Raw genomic sequence first — 22,469 nt, 5'->3', positions numbered from 1 at the left:
TCACATCGAAATCCAGAAAATTGCCAAAAATCCAAAACCCGAGTAATTTCGACGCGACTCGAGTGATTAGTATAAGCCCTTTTAGACGTAAAGACACTAAAAGTGCAAGACTGGAGCGCGTAATGAAACGCTTGGGGAGAGCGCCCTACAGCGTAGAGTAAGTCGAAAGTCGCGAGTCGCCGTCTTGGGTTTTGTACAAAACATACTAGGGGATGATGGAGGGGTGAAAGCAGTGACGACGACTTCTGCATTTGATTATCTAATGGATATACGTGAATGAATTGTTATTAACAAGAGTGTGTAGTATTTAATTGTTTTTATTTTAATGCTGCAATAATGACAACAATAAATTCATTGTTTAAGAATAGGCACTCACACAAGACCGCAGGCACAGACTTTGTTTGAAACTAATTGCTCAACAAGTGGGTATTGGTAAAACACTGGCACATTTAAAATTTGCTGTTTCAAATTCAATACACAAGTCATCAGGAACTGCACGTTCACTGATTGGTTTGCATCGCAGACTAGAACACCTTCTCACAAGACATTTTATCTACTATATTATTTTTATCTTAATCATTATTGATACCTAGGTGCGCATATGTAAAAGAGTGTTTTCTTTCCTTTATTCATGTAGTTCAAAAAATGTACATAAAAAATATCCTCTATAAAACTTGAATTACCATGTCATGATCTCCAACAAAGGCAAATGAGTTAAACCAAAAGTTTTCTAGATGTCCGTTGCCTGGAAAAGAGACTTGAACCGTGTCATCATCAAAAGTGCACCTATTGAGTAAAATATTATTTATTCACTTATTTTTCCTTCAGGGTAAAACATAATCAGCAGCATCAGGTGTTTAACATGATAATGACTTAAAAATAACAATCTGAAATATATATATGCCATTATAATGAAAGTTAAATATATTGAATAAAATTATTATGTATTCATTTATTCACTTATTTTTCCTTCAGGGTAAAACGTCATCTGCAACAACATCTGTTTAACATGATAATGACTTAAAAAAACAATCTGAAATATATATATATATATATATATACCATTATAATGAAAGTTATATATTGAATGAAATATTATTCATTCATTTATTCACTTATTTTTCCTTCAGGATAAAAGATCATCAGCAACAACAGCTGTTTAACATAATGACTTAGAAACAATTTGAAATTTATATCTATACCATCATAATGAAAGTTAAATGCAGGGGCGTAACAGGGGTCAATGACCAAGATGGAAGGGGGGGGGGCGCCAAGAGTTTTCTTAGTTATGTTATGACTAAGTTGCAGTTAGTTTTGATTCCAAATTCAAACGAAAAGAATTACGATCAAAGAAAAGCATTATTATATATATACATTATACATATATCTTTTTTTTACAAATCATCAAGTAAAAAGTTGGATTGATAATTTTTTTATCCATAATCAAAATCACAAATTAACTCCCGCTAAAAAATAACAGAACAAAAGACAACAGAAACAAACCTGATTTCTATAGTTTAGTTTAGTTTAGTTTACTCCAACGATGTTGTAGGACTGAGCCTATTCATCCATCAAAGTAGAATGTCTATTGCTGCTCTCCTTTAGACAAAAATTAGATGAGCTACCTATGCTGGCATAACAGTTTATTATAACAGTTTATTATATGCTGTAACTGTTGCTGAACCTGATTTTTTGTGATTGTGCGCGAACAATATATAAAAAAAATACTCTATAATTATGTAGCAGAAGCGTGATGAGTAAACAACCCCCCCCAAAAAAAAAAAATTACTAAAAAGTGACACGGTTTGTCAATGGTTTTTTGACAGCGAGTTTTTATCGACCGAGGGTTCGGGTAGGTGTAGCGGAGGGTAGCGGTACTAAATTTTAGTGGATCCAACACGAACTATCGCCTGAGGTTGGGTCATACCAACTTGTTTATGCAGGTTGAATAATGGCTTACATTCCGCGTCAGCACGTCAATTACCACCTCCCATTATAGTCCAGGAAAAATAAGGTTTGACCTCAAACAATTTTTTTGGAAAAAAAACATTTTTTTACCCAAAATCTCATCCAGTTTACCTATTTATCCCCTGTAAATAGTACCAAATTATAGGAAACTTAGTTCTCTTCATATGACACCAATTTTATCTGTGGCAATTAAATGTTCATGTCAAAAAGTGTGAACAAAAATTCAAATTTTCTGGAAATTTGGAGGCCTTTTGGATTTATGCAAATCAGACGTCTTTCCACCACTGGGATTTTGGGGACTTTTAGTGTGTCATTTTGGGGACTTCAGGGAATGCATTGCAATTAACCCCCAAATCGGCAATTTTTCCCTGGACTATTATGAGAAACCGTATTTTGCGCGATGACGTTTATCATTGACCCGCATGGGGGAGGGGGGAGGGAGGGGGATAGCGATCAATTGCTTAATGAACTGACCAATCATGATCAATATTACACGGGAATTCGGCGAAAAAAAAAATACTGACCAGTAACCAATCAAAAGTGTTTTCTCATATTTTCTTTTCATCGCTAATCTTTGTGTCATGGGACCCTGGAGGGACTGAGATAAAAGTGGACAGAAATGGAGGTGAATTGGAAAGGCGAGAATGTGATGTATGAAAATTCTAACATGTAATGGTCATCCTTTATAACCCTGACTGCATCAATATGTATGCCTATGACTTGATAATATGCCCTCATACACGTTTGCATTGTACTAGACCCTACCACAGTGGCGTAGCTAGGATTTTTTTTCCGGGGGGGGGGAACTGGGGGTCCTTGCTTTTACGGGGGGGGGCACCGGCCATTTTTTCCGGTGTGTGTGTCACAAGGGTGGATCCGACTTTCGCCAATAAGGGACGGGGCCCGAAATTATCTTCACCAGTCCTATATTTTCCCCGATCAGTCACTTCTTAAACATAACATGAAATAATCTCATAAGCCTAATTAAAATTGCGAGCGCGAAGCGCGAGCGATTTTTTTTATATCTTTACTTTCATGTATTTCAATATTAAATTAATATTCTGGCAATGTAAGATGGATACTGCGAACGCCAAGCCCGAGCAGAAATTTGTATTAACTGTTCTAGCATTATCGAAAAGGGACCTGTTATAGGACTGCTTACAGTTACCCACAAAGACGGTATAAATTTCAATAATGCGAGCGCGAAGCGCGAGCAAATTTTTTGACATTCTAAACTAGAAAATGGTAATTCTACGCACTTTTTGAATTAATAAATGGGATAGGTATAAACAATTGATGCTAGCAAAATAGAGATAAACTAAAAGATTATGCCAATACTAGATTCAAATTATAGAAAATAAAAATATATTAACAATGGAATGATATTGTACCATGTTTTAAAAATAAAATCAGTAAATCAATAAAACAGGATAAAATTCTGTCATAAATGAACCAGTTTGCCCATCTCACCCGGATTTGGCAAAGCTCATTTTGTGCCCACCGAAATTCTCTCATATCACTTTTTTTTGTAGGTTGATTTATTTTAATTTCCTCTTGATAATTATTTTTGCTTGAAAAGTTTTTCATTTCATTTCATTTCATTTCATTTATTTTCCACAAATCAATCAAAATACAAAGAAAAACATACAACTCATTCCGAAATAGTATGCATAATTACAATATAAAAGCAGATTCTAAGTGGATTGACCTAAAGTAAAGCAAAAGCTTGTTGTGGATAGGCCCTTATCAAATAATTTATGTGTAATCATCGATAGCTACAAATAATTATAGAAAAAATAGAGCTGAGCTCGGAGAAAGTTACAGAAACTGGACAAGGACGAAAACAGAGAACGTTACAAAGAACAGGGGCACACAGGTTACTAGACAAGACAAGGAGGACAAAACAAGACATAAAAGAAAGAAAGAAGGAAAGAAGACCCGTCTATTATATTGCTGTTCATGATTGCGTCGTTAAAGCATGACGTAAAATATTTTGACAGAATTGATCGTATGCCAGTGGAATAGTAGACGGGTCCTTTGTAAGGGTATCTGCAGCTGTAAATATGAATACATGTAATTCATTACAATGGTAAACATACGGACATAGTGAGGGGATAGAGCACCTGGCAGACGAGGAAAAGAAAAAAAAAATTGATAGTTGCTAGGAGAGAAAAAGTATCAAAGGACCGAAGCAAAACTTAGAAGAGCTATGTGGTTTTAAAGAGTTTCCCTGGCTACCAGGTGCCCAATCCACTCTCTGACCGTCTTAAAAGTAATACGCAATTGAATACAAATATATAAATATATATTGTGTATTTAAAGCTTACAGTTGGGTTCTACGAGGAGTAATCTTTTCTCAAAAGAGACGTTTTCAATTTTCTTTTAAATGCAGTCAAGCTAACAGATCTTTTTATATCGATATTGAGTGAATTCCAATATTTGGGACCTGAATAAATAATAGTATTGTGGGCAAATTTTGTTCTGGTTTTTGGAAGATGAAATGAAAATGCTTGGCGTGTTGGATAGTCATGCAACTGGTTGTTTTTTATGAACATATAATTAAGTCCCGGAGGCAAGTCATTATTATTCAGTTGAAACATAAAAGAACCCAACTGCAGAAGGAAAATATCAGAAACTCTTAAAACACCCTTTTCTAAAAAGAGAGGACCTGTATGAGCCCGTATATGGGCATTGGAGATTATACGAATTGCTCTCTTTTGAATAACCAAAATTTTATCAAGTTGAAGCTTACTAGAATTTCCCCAGGCAAGAATACCATAGTTTAAATACGGAAGTAATAAAGTGGAATATAACATTTGCATAATATTGAGTGGAAACATTGATTTAAGTTTATACATTATACCAGTATTTCTAGATAAAATTGAGCAAATGTGGTTTGTATGAATTTTCCAGGTCATTTTGTCATCAATAAAAAGTCCCAAGAACTTAGTTGATTTTACCCTACTGATCTGGACATCATTCAATAAAATATTGTCAGGTAAACTTGTAAGAGAGTTACTAAATAACATAAAATTTGTTTTATCAAGATTTACAAATACTTTTCAACTCGGTCTTAAAAATATCTACGAGCATTTGAGGGTTTTTATGTGAGAAAAATATACTAGAATCATCTGCATATAGAATAAAAGACAAAAGTGGAGATGAATATTGAAAATCATTTACATATATGATATAAATCAGGGGGCCAAGGATACTCCCTTGAGGAATACCGCAAGTAATTGATTGGCGTTTAGATTCTACTCCATTCAATGAGACAAATTGTTTTCTGTTTGTAAGATAACTTTTGAACCACTCCAAGGCCTTCCCCCTTACACCATAATGATGTAGTTTATAAAAAAGAATACTATGATCAATGGTATCGAAGGCCTTGGAGAAGTCCAAAAATAATCCGATTGTATGGCAATGTTTGTCAATAGCAGATGAAATTTTGTTAATAAAATGAAGAATTGCATGTGAAGTTGTGTGTTTTTCTCGAAATCCAAATTGATTATCAGATAAAATTTCATAGCGTATGAAAAAATCTATTGTACGTTTATATACCAGTCTTTCTAAAATTTTTGAAAAGGCAGTTAGGAGAGAAATTGGTCTATAATTATGACACTCAAGTGGATCTCCTTTCTTAAAGATAGGTATCACCTTCGCAATCGTCATTTTATCTGGTACGATCCCTTGTAAAATTGACATGTTGAATATATGATTTAACGGCACAATGATTTCACCGATAATGGTTTTAATCAGTTCGTTCGTAAGATTATCAAAGCCAGGGCTTTTCTTATTTTTCAAATTATGAACAATATCAGTTATTTCTTTCTCGTCGATGGGCAACATAAACATTGAAAATGGATTAAAGCCTGGCATAAAATCATGAGACGACCTTTGTGCATTCGGAACAGATTGTGGTAGATTTGAACCTACAGAGGACAAAAAATCGTTGAATGTTTCGGCAAAACATTGTTTATCTTCAATAATCGTTCCACAATGCTTGATTTTTGATAAATTACTAGAGTTCGAGGAGCTGGGATTAAGTACCTTCTTTATAGTTTTCCATGTTCCTTTTATATCGGAATTGCAATTAACAAATTGAGCACAATAATACTCTTTCTTTACATGACGAATTAAACTGGTAAGCGTATTTCTGTACCTCGTGTATTTCATACGATTTTTATGCGTTGGATTAGATTTATATTTATAGAATAACCCATTTTTTCTATTTATTGACTTTAACAATGACAAGCTGACCCAAGGCATGCGAGGAGTTCTTTTGTAATTTGAATTTGTGCGTTTGATTAATGGAAAATTATTCTCATATGACAACATGAGTGTATTCATAAATTTTTCATAAGACTCATTTACATCCTCTTCGGTTAAAACTTCTGACCAGATAACGGTGGATAAGCTATTCTTGAATCGATTTGTATTTTCTGGAGTGATTTTACGAAAAAAGTACTCATTTTGCCTATTTTCATTTAATAAAGAGAAGAGAGCAAATATTGAAAAGTGGTCAGAAAAGTCTGTAAGAATAATTCCCGCTTCAGGAGGGGGAGTAAGATTACAGAAGATGTTGTCGATTAGTGTTTTAGAATGTTCAGTAGTTCTTGTAGGTTTTGTTATAAGTGGAGATAAGGAGAACGAGTTCATAATATTTAAAAAGTCCATAACAAACGCACAAGATTCATGTTGCAAAAGATCCGCATTAAAGTCACCCATTAATATACATGACTTCGAAACTAATATGCAGTTAGACAAAACAGATTGCATTTCGGCAAGGAAATCAGCAGTTTTAGACTGTGGTGGTCTGTACACTACTCCAATAATGATATTTCTCTTGCCAGGAATAGAAATCTCTACAAATAAAGTTTCAATATTATGATTCATAAAATTCAATTCATGTTTTATCTCGCATTCTACGTTGTTCAAAACATACAAAGCTAATCCACCTCCTCTCTTTTCCATCCTGTTATTTGTGAACAAATTATACCCTTGTAGAGAATAAAGAGGGCGGTAAGAATCACACATCCATGTTTCTGTTATACCTATGGCAAAACATTCATGTTTACTTCGTTGTAAAAATATATTCAGCTTTTCAAAATTTTTGTTCATACTTCTGATATTTGTGTGGAATATGCATAATTTATTCATTTTGTTTTCAATCTTGTCAAAAAACATATTGTCAGTGTAATATTTTGAATCTTGTTTATATATTAATAGTTCATCATCATGTGGGGTAAAATCAAAGTTTAATGAGTTGGTATTAAGATCATCTGCCATTAGCTGATCAAATGCATTTGGGGCAAAATTCCCACAGGATCCATGAGTAGGTGTATGAACATAAGTTTGGAAAGCTGAATAAAAATCATTATCATCCAATGCTAAAAAAGGAAGAATGTTACACAAACTCATCATGGATGTGTAAGGATGTATATATCTCAGTGTACATAAACATCATGATAAATACGACATACATGTGCCTTACCGAATAATATTGAACATATGTAAGTAGCAGAAATATATGGTATGTGTTTTTAGGGAATTCAGAGCTGCAGATACCCAGACAAACAAAAACACATGATAAAAACATTTAATGTATAATAAGTGTAGCCGTGAACGAGGTGACAAAGGGATAGGTTCAATTAAATAGTGGAGCAATCTAGTCTCTCCTGCCAGAGTTAAAGCAAAATTTACATATTCCCTTTATAACCGTAGCATAGGAGTCAGGAGGTAAGTATATAGGAACGAATAGGGAGAGAAATAGAAGGAGTAGGATGGAAAGAAGGGAAAAAAGGAGAAGTTTACATCATTGAAGATTTTTGTCAAAATGTTATAAAAGTATAAATTCAGAAGTTGACATATCATCGTATGTTGAATGAGAAAAGAAAAAAAAAACATTATATACAGTAAATATATATACATATACAATCAAGGTCACTGTCTGTTCCACAGAAGTATAGATTCAAGTCTATTCCACCGAAGAAAAGGCATATTGAACTCCAGAACTTGTTCTCCATTTACCGGCGAAGAAACGAAGTTTGATATTGTTCTTGAATAAATCCTGAGCTGCCTTTGACCATTTCCTTGACCATTTTTACCTCAATGTCATGCTTGAAATATGAAAAACTTATTCCTCTATTTTTCCGAAAATATTGCAAAGTGGTGCTAGCGGTTTTATGATTGTTGCATATCAATATGATAACAGGATACGTCTCCATTTAGATTTCGCTGTACCACATTGTGCGCCTACACGCACCAGCACAACCTCTCAGAGTCCCGGGGGGAGGGGGCACTTACAATGACGAGTGGATACCATGCACGACCCAAAAAACACGTCAAAAGGATGTCTTTTTCACGATAGGGCACGTAACGTACGTAACGTGATAAGAGTGTCAAACAAAATAATGAAAAAGGGGTATCTATTTCGCTAGAAAAATTACGTGTTTAGGGTCAGATTTGCGCGGATGATAAAACAAAATTAAAATGTTTATAAAGGATGTCCTATTTGCCCCAACACTACGTGTTTAGAGTCCGATTTGTGCGAGGTTAAGAAGGTGGGGTCGTACTAAACCAAATAAGGTAAAGCCGACGACCGAAGGACCCGTAACAATAAAACATTTCTTTACTTGTTTAGGGGTTCATTTCAGGGAATATTTTCCAAGAGTATCGTTTTGTTTCCACTACTTGTTAAGGGTAGGTTTTCACACGCCAATACTTGTTAAGGGGTCCATTTTCAGAATATGGAAATTACGTGTTTAGGGTGCTTTTCGAGACCCCATGGTCGCGCATGGTATCCACTCGTGAATGAAAGTGCCCCCCCCCCCCGGGCTCAGAGTACACTGTAGAAAAATGAAGTGCTAATTTAGCACTTACAGTGCTTGTAAAGTGACTGCATTACGATTGCTGATTTTCTAATTTAAATTTGAACTAGAAAGTCAGCACTCGTAGTGCAGGCACTATACAAGCACTGTAAGTGCTAAATTAGCACTTCATTAGAAAGGTATACTAACCTCTCAGTGAACAGGTCATGCCTTGGATTAGAATCATGACCAGCGCCGGCTGTCGCCCAGCATCGTTCGATAAACATACCAACTTCGTCTACTGAGTCAAGTTGGACTTGAAAGTAAAGCGGATTGTCTTGAGAGACCTCATCGTTGTCATGTGCTGGCTCATAAAAGTAATCGTTTGTGAACCTTGTGATGTCCAGATGGAAGTGACCGGATCCCTTGTCGCTAAACTTTATTTTACCGAGCTTCGGTGTGAACGATTGGTCCACTTGAGAAGTCTTGTCAAGACAGCATGAAACCTCTAGCTGCTTCTGGTATTCACGGGTGATTTCAGAATTAGGTATAGCCTCAGGCAAGTAATAAGTGATAGTATTCGAGAATGTAATGGTTGTGTCATCTTCCTGAGTGGCGAAATGGAAGAAAAAGGAAGACCTGGAATGCAAAATACTGCTATTAAAAACAATAAAGAGAACAACAATTACAACCCTATAATCGCCCACAAATGTAATAACGCCCACAAATGTAATAACACTTTACCCACAAATGCAATAACACTTCACCAACAAATGTAATAATGCACTTTACCAACAAATGTAATAATTTTTGATCGCCCACAAATGTAATAATTTTTGATCGCCCACAAATGTAATAATGACTTTACCCACAAATGTTATAAATTTGAAGGGATTTTTGGCAAATCCGTTCTAAACTAAAATCCTATAGTAATGCGTTCATATAGCACAAAAGTGCAAAGTCTCTTTTCCTGACCCGGTTAATTAACAAATTATAATATAAGTCCAAAGTTTTTATTCCAGACCCGGTTGTTTAAAAAATAATAATACAAGTCCAAAGTCTTTTTTCCAGACCCGGTTGCTTAAAAAATTATGATATAAGTCCAAAGTCTTTTTTCCAGACCCGGTTGTTTCAAAAATTATAATATAAGTCCAAAGTCTTTTTTCCAGGCCTCGGTTGTTTAAAAAATAATTATATAAGTCCAAAGTCTTTATTCCAGACCCGGTTGTTACATAAATTATAATATAAGTCCAAAGTCTTTATTCCAGATCCGGTTGTTTAAAATATTATAATACAAGTCCAAAGTCTTTTTTCCCGACCCGGTTGCTTCAAAAATTATAATATAAGTCCTAAGTCTTTATTCCAGACCCGGTTGTTTCAAAAATTATAATATAAATCCAAAGTATTTATTTCAGACCCGGTTGTTTAAAAAATAATAATACAAGTCCAAAGTCTTTTTTCAAGACCCGGTTGCTTCAAAAATTATGATATAAGTCCAAAGTCTTTTTTCCAGACCCGGTTGTTTAAAAAATTATGATATAAGTCCTAAGTCTTTATTCCAGACCCGGTTGTTTCAAAAATTATAATATAAATCCAAAGTATTTATTTCAGACCCGGTTGTTTAAAAAATAATAATACAAGTCCAAAGTCTTTTTTCAAGACCCGGTTGTTTGAAAAATAATAATACAAGTCCAAAGTCTTTTTTCCAGACCCGGTTGCTTCAAAAATTATGATATAAGTCCAAAGTCTTTTTTCCAGACCCGGTTGTTTAAAAAATAATAATATAAGTCCAAAGTCTTTACTCCAGACCCGGTTGTTTCAAAAATTATAATATAAGTCCAAAGTCTTTATTCCAGACCAGGTTGTTTCAAAAATTATACTATAAGTCCAAAGTCTTTATTTTCCAGACCCGGTTGTTTCAAAAATAATAAAACAAGTCAAAAGTCTTTATTCCCGACCCGGTTGCTTCAAAAATTATAATATAAGTCCAAAGTCTTTTTTCCAGACCCGGTTGCTTCAAAAATTATGATATAAGTCCAAATTCTTTTTTCCAGACCCGGTTGTTTAAAAAATTATAGTATAAGTCCAAAGTCTTTTTTCCAGGCCTCGGTTGTTAAAAATTATAATATAATTCCAAAATCTTTACTCCAGACCCGGTTGTTTCAAAAATAATAATACAAGTCCTAAGTCTTTTTTCCAGACCCGGTTGCTTCAAAAATTATGATATAAGTCCAAAGTCTTTTTTCCAGGCATCGGTTGTTAAAAAAATTATAATATAATTCCAATGTCTTTACTCCAGACCCGGTTGTTTAGAAATTATAATATAAATCCAAAGTATTTATTCCAGACCCGGTTGTTTAAAAAATAATAATATGAGCCTAAAGTCTTTATTCCAAACCCGATTGTTTCAAAAATGATAATATAGTCCAAAGTCTTTTCTTCAGACACGATTGTTTCAAAAATTATAATATTAATCCGAAGTCTTTATTCTGGTTGTTTAAAAAATGATAATATAAGTCCAAAGTCTTTTCTCCAGACCCGGTTGTTTAAAAAATTATAATATTAATCCAAAGTTTTTTTCCAGACCCATTTGTTTAAAGAATAATACTATGAGCCCAGACCCAATTGTTTTAGAAATGATAATATCAATCCAAAGTCTTTTTTTCCAGACCAGGTTGGTAAAAGAATTATGATATAATTCCTTTAACCAACTGAGAATCGAGCTTAGTCTTTTCTCCAGACGCTAATAGTTAATTGAGAATCAAGCATAGTCTTTGCTCCAGACCCGGTTACTAAAGGCTGAAACTTTATAATAATGCGTTTGAATAGCACAAAAATCCAGAAAAAAATTTCCAGACCCGGTTAATTCAAAAATTATAATGTAAGTCCAAAGTCTTTTTTCCCAGACCTGGTTATTTCAAAAAATTAATATATTTATAAAAAACAAAGACCCACGATCCTATTTATGTTGAATAACAGGGAAATATAGCGTAGTCTTTCTGTCAGACCCAGTTATAAAAATCATTAAAAACACAACAATAACAACAACAAAACAAAGACCCTGCAACCATTTGAAAAAAAATAATTTCTTGTATATTCCTTCTTTTTTCTATGCAAAAAACCTAAATAACAAAACATAAAATAAATAAGAAAAAAAACTGAGAAATAAGATATCAGTAGAAAATAGGGGGATTAATTGCGAAAACGATAAAGTTGTTGATCTACAATCTATGAAATATTATATCAAAGAAAAACATTCTCACAAGAGGGGAAAATCATTCCATTCCATGTTTTTATTTGGCAATAAGTCATGATTGACTATTTTTGCCACCCACTGTATGAGAAGTAGGGCAACAAATTTATTTAGTATTATTTTTATTACTTCTTTTTTATTATTATTAATTCTTGTATATTCATTCCTTTTTTAAGAAAAAAAGCAAAACAAAACCTTTAAATACATATAAAACAAAAAACTGAGGACTAAGATATCAGCACACGGTATGGGGATCACTACCCGTAAAAGATAAGGTTGATAAGTAGGACGATCTATGAGATATTATACAAAAATAAAATCATTTTAACAAGAGGGGATAACGTTTTAACAAGTTCTTCGGTACTTTAAAATTTCAGTGTACCAAGCACCATTTGTAATATATTCAGCTTTTTTTTATTAGTTACAATTCCAATAATCTCAGTGGCCTAAGATATATTTTCTGGGGTTATACAGACCCGTAAAGTAAAGAGAGAGAGAGAGGATTTATGTGATCAAGAAGTGATAAGATAGGAAAAAACTGATTTGAAATGACTGAAGAGAGACAGGCAAAAAGAGAAGAGCCCCCTCCCACACCCGAACCATAGTTACGGAGTTAGGCTGTCCCGTCGGTGAATTCAGGTCCATCGACATCTTGAGTTGTAATCTTTCCAGGGGACAAACGTCTTAAAATATGGTGTAGTCTTTGCTCTAGACCCAGTTATTTCAAAATAGGAAATTATCAGAAACGATAAAAACAGACAAACAAGACTAACAAAGACGCCACAACATCATTGATGTAGAATAACGTTGTTGTTGTTATTTTGGGTTTTTAAGGCACGTACCATTCAGATCTGAATATTAACGCCTTTTATTAATTTGTCGTTTTGTGGTATACCTTATCAAAGGGTTTTTATAGTTTGGGAGATGCTGGTGTCTAAGTTTTAATATTAATCTTTTGCTTAATTTGTATTTTTAAGAGAACCGGATGTGGGGTAAAGACAACTCTCTAAACCCAAGCATTTTAACTTGATTAATTTTAAAGATTGGTCTTAGCTTTGATATTTTTTCAATATTTGTTTATCTTATAAATAGCTGGGTCTAGACGAAGGTCTAAACATAATAATAATGTTATTCAACAGGAATAAGAATATGACAGTCTTATGTTTTTAAGATTGTTTAAATAAATTTCTAAATGACTGGGTCTGGAAAAAAGACAACGCTCTAAACATGTGCTTTTCTACTTGGTCTTTATTTAAAGGATTGTTGGTTCTTAGATTCTTTGTTGGGGGTTGGGTTTTATTGTTTTTTATTCATGAAATAATTGTGTCTGGAGGAAAGTCTACAATCGATCTCCATGTTATTCCACGGTAATTAGATTATTTGGTATTCGTTTTGGAATATATGTAAAAATTATTCTTTTTAAATAATAACCAAGTCTGGAGAATGGACGTTTGCTTTAGCCATGCATAATTACAATGTTTTGTAGGGGTCTTAGTACTGTTATAAAAAAAAATCTGGGTGTGGGGTACAGACATATATTTTTACTGGGTGTAACTTTTGAAAGTTGGTTTTAGATTTGATTTTCTTTTTAAATTCATTTCTTAGATAACCTGGTCTGGAGGAAAGACTACGTTTTACAACTCATGTTATTCCAAAAGAATATGATAGGGTCTTACGTTAGAAGATTTTTTTTTCGTAATTTTTGTAATGATTAGGTCTGGAATAAAGACAACGTTCTAAACCTCTTTTTAAAAACAGTTTCTTAGGTTCAAGGATTGCTTGGTCTTAGATTTTGAGTTATTTATATTTTTACTATTAGCCTTATTTTGAATAACAAATGACTGGGTCTGGCTGAAAGACTACGCTATATGCCCATGTTATCCATCATTAATAAGATTATGGGGTCTTAACACGGTTTTTGTTGTTGTTGTATTGCTATTTACAATTTTTGAAGACCCGGGTTCGGAGAAAAAGGCTAAGCTTGATTTTCTTTTGTTTCCACTGGAATATCATTATGGTTCTTAGTTTGGACTTATATTATAATTTTTGAAATAACCGGGACTGGAAATAAGACTTTGGACTTATATTACAATTTTTGAAACTGCCAGGTCTGGAAAAAAGACTTTGGATTTTTGTGCTATGTGAAGGCATTACTATAGGGTTTTAGTTTTCAGTTCTAAATAACCAGGTCTGGAGAAAAGACTATGCTTGATTCTCAATTTACTCATACCGCATATATTCACGATACGTTCCGTATAATTTAAAACAACAACAAAGACATTGATTCCACCAGTTTTAAACAAACGGGTCTGGAGAAAAGACTTTGGACTCTATTATTATTTCTTAAGCAATCGGGTCTGGAATAAAGACTTTGAATTTACATTATAAATTCTTAAACAACCGGGTCTGAAATAAAGACTTTTGATTTATATCATAATTTTTGAAACAACCGGGTCTGGAAAAAAAAAATTTAGAAGTATATTATTTTTTTTTTAAACAACTGGGTCTGGAATAAAGACTTTGGATTTATATTATGATTTTTTAACAACCGGGTCTGATATAAAGACTTTGGATTCATAATATTATTTTTTAAACCACCAGGTCTGTAAAAAAGACTTTGGACTTATCTTTTTATTTTTTAAACAACCTGGATTGCAATAAAGACTTTGGATTTATACTATAATGTTTTAAACAACCGGGTCTGGAGAAAAAAACTTCAGACTTATATTATAATTCTTGGAACAACTGGGTCAGGAAAAAAGACTTTGGACTTATATTATAATTTTTGAAACAACTGGGTCTGGAATAAAGACTTTGTACTAATATTTTTTTTAAACAACCGTGTCTGGAAAAAAGGCTTTGGATTTATATTATAATTTTTGAAACAACCGGGTCTGGAGAAAAGACTTCGGACTTATGTTATAATTTTTGAGACAACAGGGTCTGGAAAAAAGACTTTGGATTCATATTATAATTTTTCAAAACAACCAGGTCTGGAATAAAGACTTTGGACTAATATTATGATTTTATAAACAACCGGGTCTGGAAAAAAGACTTTGGGCTCATATTATTATTTTTTAGACAATCAGGTAGCGAATAAAGACTTTGCATATATATTATAATTTTTGAAACAACCGGGTCTGTAAAAAGACTTTGGACATATATCATAATTATTTAAACAACCGGGTCTGGAGAAAAGACTTCGGACTTATATTATCATTTTTGTAACAACCGGGTCTGGAAAACAGACTTTGGACTTATATTATAATTTGTCAATTAACCGGGTCAGGAAAAGAGACTTTGCACTTTTGTGCTATATGAACGCATTTTTATAGGATTTTAGTTCAGAACGGATTTGCCAAAAATCCCTTCAAATTTATTACATTTGTTGGTAAAGTGTTATAACATTTGTGGGCGTTATTACATTTGTGGGTGCAACAACCCTCCCTCCCCTCATAAAAATAAAAATTGATTTGGAGTAATGATTGTTAATACAGGGGGGGGGGGTATTTATATTGTGCACATATCCACCTTGTAAGGTGCTCAAGGCGCTCCTATATTACCCGGCTAAGCTAGGCGTTCAGAGCGCACACAGCTTCTTGTTTATTATAAAATCTTTTCAAAATGATAAATAAGACTAGCTAGAGAATAGATTGAAAAGGTGTTTTGCAGTGGATCTTAAAAAAAAACTTCTATTGTTATGACATCGACATTACTGCTAGCTAGATATCAAGCATGTTTTCATGCTACTTCCTCTCAACCTTGCCTCAATCATATATTACGCACCAGGACTCATATGAAAGATGAAAAGTGGATTATTAATTTTGTGTTCCGAATAAATACCAGTAAAAGCCAGAAAAACAAAATCACTAAAAGTAATAATTACTATAAATGCAACTCAGGCAGGATGTTCAGTAATACTTTATAATCCTTGTGCTAAAGTTTCATGAACTAGGTCTTTATACCTCATAGGTTATGATGACTACTAAGAAAGTTAACTTTGGTTAGGATTTCATTGGTGACGACGCTGTCGCCGCCGTCGAAAAAGCGGCGCCCCAGATTCGCTCTGCTATGCCAGCGAGACAAAATTATTACCATTGTAGCATTGAACTTCCACAGCCATGGACTCTAGCCAGAAATAATAGAGGGTTTTCTTTCCCAGACCCGAACAGCATTCACCAAAAACATATTGTATGCTACTTTGTTGGGAAAAAGAATGTTTGTTTTTAACCATACGTCGAATAGGTAGAAATAAAAAATATTTTCGTAGAACTTTTTATCGACCATGCGCCAGTCATATTTCACGCATAAGGTCTCATGGATAATAGTAATAGTAAGAATAATAATAACGTTTTATTCCCAGGGTAGCCACTTCAGTTAGGAAACTGCTCTACCAGCGGGCCCTGCATAACATAATATGCTATTATTACCCTTCTCCAATCTAAATGCTGAGCGCCTAGCAAGAAGGCAGAAGGTCCCATTTTTATAAGTCTTTGGTATGACTCGGCCGAGGATCGCGTTTACACGCTAGGAAAAAGCCGATGCTGCATCGGCTTGCGGTTCAGAACCGCGAGACGATTCAAAGCGGATAAAGTGTAAACACGATAATAGATACACAATCATAATTTACTCGTGCAAATGGAAATTTGCCAGCACCATTTTCAATTGTTCTAACTCAGTCATGCGAGCATTATAAACGTTGAGATCGGCTTCAAATGAAGCATATCATTTATCAAAAATTAATGTACATTTCAAGAAGCAATTTTATGATTATGATGGCATATTACACTGAAAATGCTGAAGTGTGATTTCCTTTTTCCTTCTTTCTTGGACGCCTTATGTATCATTCTGATGTTATATTACTTTGTACGTGTATTACTTTCATATGTGCAACAGTGCAATATGTAAAATAAAGTCAAATCCAGTTTGGGAATATTGCAGCCACATTGAATTTTACTGTGCTACAATATTAGGACTTCCACAGGTAATTCACATATTATGGCAGCCATATTGGACTTTGCAAATTTTCGGAAATTTTTCAAGGTTACACGTATTGCATCATTCAGATTTTGAATCAGCAACCTCGAACTGACAAAAACCTTATATAATAATAATAATATAGGATATTTATATTGCGCACATATCCACCTTGTTAAGTGCTCAAGGCGCTCTTATATTGCCCGGCTAAGCTAGGCGTTCATAGCGCACACAGGTTTTTAAGGAATTACTTCCTACCGGTGCCCATTTACCTCACCTTGGTTGAGTGCAGAACACTGTGGATCAGTTTCTTGCTGAAGGAAATTACGCCATGGCTGGGATTCGAACCCACGACCCTCTGCTTCAAGTCCGAAGACTAATCCACTAGGCCACAACGATCCACGCTCCATATTGATACACAAGGCTTTGTCCACTTTCTGTTGGGCCTACCCTGGACTATGCGGTGTTTACTTTTCACAGATTGAAGACACAGTGGTTTATTAATATAATGTTCCAAAGTGATTTGATTTTCTTTGTTCAAACTCACATTATTGATATATTGAATCATTTATTCATGTTGATTGTGCACGCTTAGCCATAAACTCGTTATTAATTTTAAATGGGTGGAACAGGCCGAGAATATCTATATCTCAATAAAAAAGAGTAAAATCCGCAGAGCAAAACGCTCGGATAACCAGGAAAAAAGATAACATTAATCCGGTGAAACTGTTCTAGGCTGTCTTCATGAATATTCATTAGGTTTACTGTTGATATCATATCCCCACTAGTTATTTTTATTTTATTATATGAAATTAGGTTTATAAAAAAAATCCTACCAATAACTAAAACAATTGGATTGACAGCTGGTTAAGTGCATTAGTTATCTATTGCCGCAACTTATTTCACCACATTGGTGACACATAATTTACGTATGAAAAAATTGAAACATGTGTGCTTTCATGAAATGAAATAAAGGAAAGCGGGGATGTGACATCATGAGTCCATCTAATGATTATTCATGATAATGTGCATATAACTGCTTTCACAAAATATTGATAAACCTTAAACTTCCTCTCTATTTGTTATCCGATTTTGATGAATTTCAGCATTTTGCTTTGTGTATTTTACTCTATTTATTTAGATACAGCCCGGACCATCCCTTCAAGTACATCAAAAAAGTAAATGTTTGTTATTTTCCAGTAGTTCATTCTCATAAGCAGAACATATTGTATAGTAAAAGTCATATTCAGTGCATAGACATAAGTGAAAAGTATTTTACCTCTTTGGTTGTACCACACTTATCATAGCCCGTAGAAAGAGTCACATGATCATCATCAACGTCAGGTTCAGATTCGCAGGAATGGTCATGAAAATTAACATCTGCCAGGGCAATGCCATCGAAAAGATCTTTATTCAAAACGACAGTCATCGAGTCACTTTCACACGTTACTGATGTATCTGAATAAAAAAAAGAGAAAAATGAAACACGATTGCGCCGACATTTCAAATGCGTATGTCGCCCTCTGCCTATAATGTAAACGATACTGATTATGATAAGATGGTAACTATGATGATTACGATGATTATAATGATGATGATGATGACAATGATAATAATAATGATAGCAATTAGGTCCTAATTATCAGTTTATAGGGCTAATGATAACAGGTGTTTAAACCACCGCAACACTTTGAAGTGCCCGAGTCAACTCGGCACTTGTGACAACTCTCCCCACCGAAAAATTAGGTGCCGATTTGTCAATCATAAAACTTAACCCTAAATACGATGCTAAAATACACACATCAATTAAAATCATAGTGGAGAACATTTCAATCACTTTGTATTCGATGCAAACGTAAGTCATCAAGTAGCGATATCGTTGGACAACTCGGCACATAACTTTTTGCGGGACCGAGAAGCCGTAAGCGCCGAATCAGCTAGCACCCCACTTTGACAAACACACTAAAGAAATAAAGGTTCAAAATTGAACCCCTAAAGATTGATGCAAAATCAGCAGCCTATGGGTTAAAAAATTGAACCCGTAGGGTGCTGATTTTGCATCAATCTTTCGGGGTTCAATTTTGAACCTATATTTCTTAGTGTGTACTATCTCCCATGCCATACTATGGATACCACACGCGCACATCTCAATCATTCCCTTCCACCTGTAGAGAATGGAAAACATTGAAGATTGAAGAAGGCACCTTCTTCAAAGTCTCCTGTAGATTAATTCTTGCTGATGTACCTAGATCAATAGGTGTCTCCTAGGGTTCCACGACCTTTGCTCCGGCGACAATTGCTCAGCTGCAATGTCCACACATTGATGGAATGGCTCATTTCAACCCTGGATTTAACACTATACCCTACCCTAAGCCGGACCCTAAACCCAGCATAAAACTCCATTGCAACCTTGAACCTACCACTATATCTTAGACGAAATAAAGCCCGGAGCAATTTTCTCCGGAGCAAATGTCTCGTCACCGTCTGCTAGTTATTGTTGCAAGTCAGCAAATCATACCTAATTTTCTTATTTACGAGATAGATTCATTCGGTCCCACCGGTACGTCGCCTGCTCTGAGGGCAATGTGTCCCAGATTTCCGGCAGCTCATTATTAGGAATTCACATTTGGTCCATATATTGTATCTAGGCCACTCTCTGACATGAGGACACATGGTGAATCGACTTAATCGATACTAACACTATTCTAAGGGATCGTCATTCTTTTGTGGATTGATTTCTTACAATTCTGTGTGATGTACCTTGAGACATACTGGTCTTCGTTTGTAATGACCTCTTCTAGGCCCATTCACCTGACCAAGATCTGGCACTGAATCCTCGTCATATTTGTGAAATAGCCTGTTTCAATCATATCTTCACACGCAAGGCGATATGTCAATTTTGGGAGTTTCAGAAGAAGATGAATACGAAACTTACATTCTTCCTCACATGTAGGACCTCCAAATCCGTCAGGGCAAATGCAAGAACCCTCCTCACAAGTCCCTTCATTATTGCACGGGGCAGTACAAGGTTCTGAAACAATAGGTATATATATATACATTTATTTATTTATTTATTTGTTTATTTATTGAAGCATCTTTCAACGGGATAAAACATTAATCAGCTCGCAGGCTCTTTCATATACTGGTTCTGCATAAAGGAAATATACACAAAATAAAAGGAAAGATTACAAATACTTAGGAATACATATAATTATGTACAGCAAAACAAAAATACAAATAATGCTCAAAATGAAACATCAGAAAAAAACAAATAGCAAGATTTATCTCAGTAGGATAAAGAAGTGAAGAGGTAAAGAAGGAAAGAGGTTTTATACATCGAATATCAAGTTAAAACAGGATTGGGCCTCAATTTTAAGAAATTGTAACAGTATTAATACTCATAGGAAATCCTAATAATCGATAATAAGTAGATGTGTATTATTGGGTAATCATTCTAATAATAGCAATACTATAGATATATATATGGACCAAAATAGAACAGTTAAATAATTGTAATAGATTTAAGCGAAATTTCTTGTCATGAAATTTGAAACTTTCAACAGAAATGGCATTCTGGATATCTTCCGGGGGTTTGTTCCAAGTTACTTCACCTGCATACAATAGGGATATGTTTGGTTTGAGTAATACAGTGCGTATAAAAAAAAGTTTACACTTTGAAAAAGCTCTGGGAATTAAAAAATATACAACATGCGGGTAATTTTTTCACATATAATCTTGGGTACGAGTCTCATCTATCCAATGAAAGTAAAAGTTTTGACAGAATGTTACACTTGAATGAGCACTGTCCATTTTTGTAAAGCTCGCAGAAATCTGTTTGCGCAGAAATGCTCGTTTTCACGCAGTGTCAAGGGGAAAGGGCGAAATCAAACTTACCCTGAGACACATTTTCCTACATTACCCTTGCACTTTTACTCTAAAACAGATACATTCAAGCATTTTAAAACAAATTTGCCACCCGAATTGAAATTTCAACACTTAGTAAGCACAACTTTTACCCTTTTTGTGCCAGCTGGATCTGAGGACATAACTGAATCTGAACAAAAATTTACATCAGACATCTCCTGCACTTTTTCACTAAGTTTTTATTATTCAAAGTGGGTTGACATTTTATTTTTCATTTAATACTTGTTTCTCCACACTTTTCCCAATCTTGACAATGATTAACAAAATGAAAATCAAGCCTAATTCATGTTAAGTAAATCACAGCTCAGTGTAAATCAAATATCGCCTTGATGGCCTTGGTGTGTGGAGGAGTGGGGGAAGGGCGCAATGCACTCTTTGAAGTGTATTGGGCAAGGAAACAACTTAAAAGATGTCAAAGATATCTCCAAATAAATTTTACTTGCTTAATTCTACGTGTTCTTCATGATATAAAGGTTTACTTTTATTCGCATAGCTATTTCAAAGCTCTGCGCAAATCATTTTTCACTAACTTTTCAAAAGTAAGTGGTGCTCACTCAAGCGGAAATATTTTTCGATAGTTATATCGTCATTTGCTTAAATGGATCTGTACCAATGTTAACATGTGGAAAAATCTTCAGGATATTACAAATGTATAATTTTACAGAATTTCTTCAAAGTGTAACCTTTTTTGATACGCACTGTATACTACATTTAGTGAATTTGCATTCCTAGTGTTCATGCCATGGCGTTCGAAGTATATTTCAATTTCATTTGATAAACGGGGAGGGGCAACGTCCCTTATACACTTGTACATGAGAGTAGCCAATAGAGAGTGGTCAATAGTTTGCCAGGAGAGTTGATTTATCAATGCATTCCCGCTCGCAATTTGAAAGTCGGAAATTCCAGATACATATCTGGCAGCTCTTTTTTGCAATTTATTTAGGGGCAAGGGCAATTTGTAGGCTGCTGGACAGTTCCCCTAAACAGAGATTGCATAGTCTATACAGGGCTGATTTATGCATTTATACAGGATATTTAGTACATGTGCACTCAGGAACTTACTTAACTTGCCTAAAGAGTAGATTTTTATCAGCAATCGATTTACATAATTCTCTTAAAAATACATCCCACTTCAGGTTTTCATCTATCTCAATGCCTAAATACCTTATGGACTTTATCTGTTCAATCAGATAATTATTGATGAATATATTCAATGTATCGGATGATCTTAATTTAATTACATGTAGTATTGTTTTTTTTTTATTTGCTTGTATTAATGCAGAATCGGTTTCGGTTATACCAGTCATTTAAGGCGTCTACATCTTTCCATAATTTCTTTGTTACATCTTCTAATTTACTCTCTGAGGCAAATACTACTACATCATCAGCAAATATGCTGTAAGTACCTTTAGTAATACATTCAGATATATCATTAATAAAAATTAAGAACAGGCTGGGGGCCAGAACACTGCCCCGCGGTACTCCAATAGAAAGCTTTTTAATATAAGATAATTTTCCTTTGGAAAATACAGATTGCT

The 22,469-nt window shown here is 34.4% G+C and overlaps 1 protein-coding gene across 1 annotated transcript in view; it reads right to left on the bottom strand.

The window, feature by feature from the left end:
• LOC121430599 (ZP domain-containing protein-like) overlaps positions 1 to 22,469 on the bottom strand; it is a 49,423-nt gene that overhangs the window by 5,318 nt on the left and 21,636 nt on the right. The window contains exons 4-7 of the mRNA XM_041627917.1: positions 19,943 to 20,038; positions 18,287 to 18,465; positions 8,988 to 9,385; positions 684 to 786 (exon numbers count right to left, since the gene is read on the bottom strand). Of these exons, the coding sequence (XP_041483851.1) occupies positions 684 to 786; positions 8,988 to 9,385; positions 18,287 to 18,465; positions 19,943 to 20,038 (776 nt within the window). The remainder of the gene's footprint in view (positions 1 to 683; positions 787 to 8,987; positions 9,386 to 18,286; positions 18,466 to 19,942; positions 20,039 to 22,469) is intronic.

The sequence above is a fragment of the Lytechinus variegatus genome, chromosome 17, assembly GCF_018143015.1.
Source record: "Lytechinus variegatus isolate NC3 chromosome 17, Lvar_3.0, whole genome shotgun sequence".
In the NCBI taxonomy this organism is placed as follows: domain Eukaryota; kingdom Metazoa; phylum Echinodermata; class Echinoidea; order Temnopleuroida; family Toxopneustidae; genus Lytechinus; species Lytechinus variegatus.
The sequence above is the reverse complement of the archived record's forward strand: the minus strand, read 5'-3'. Positions and strand labels throughout refer to the sequence as shown.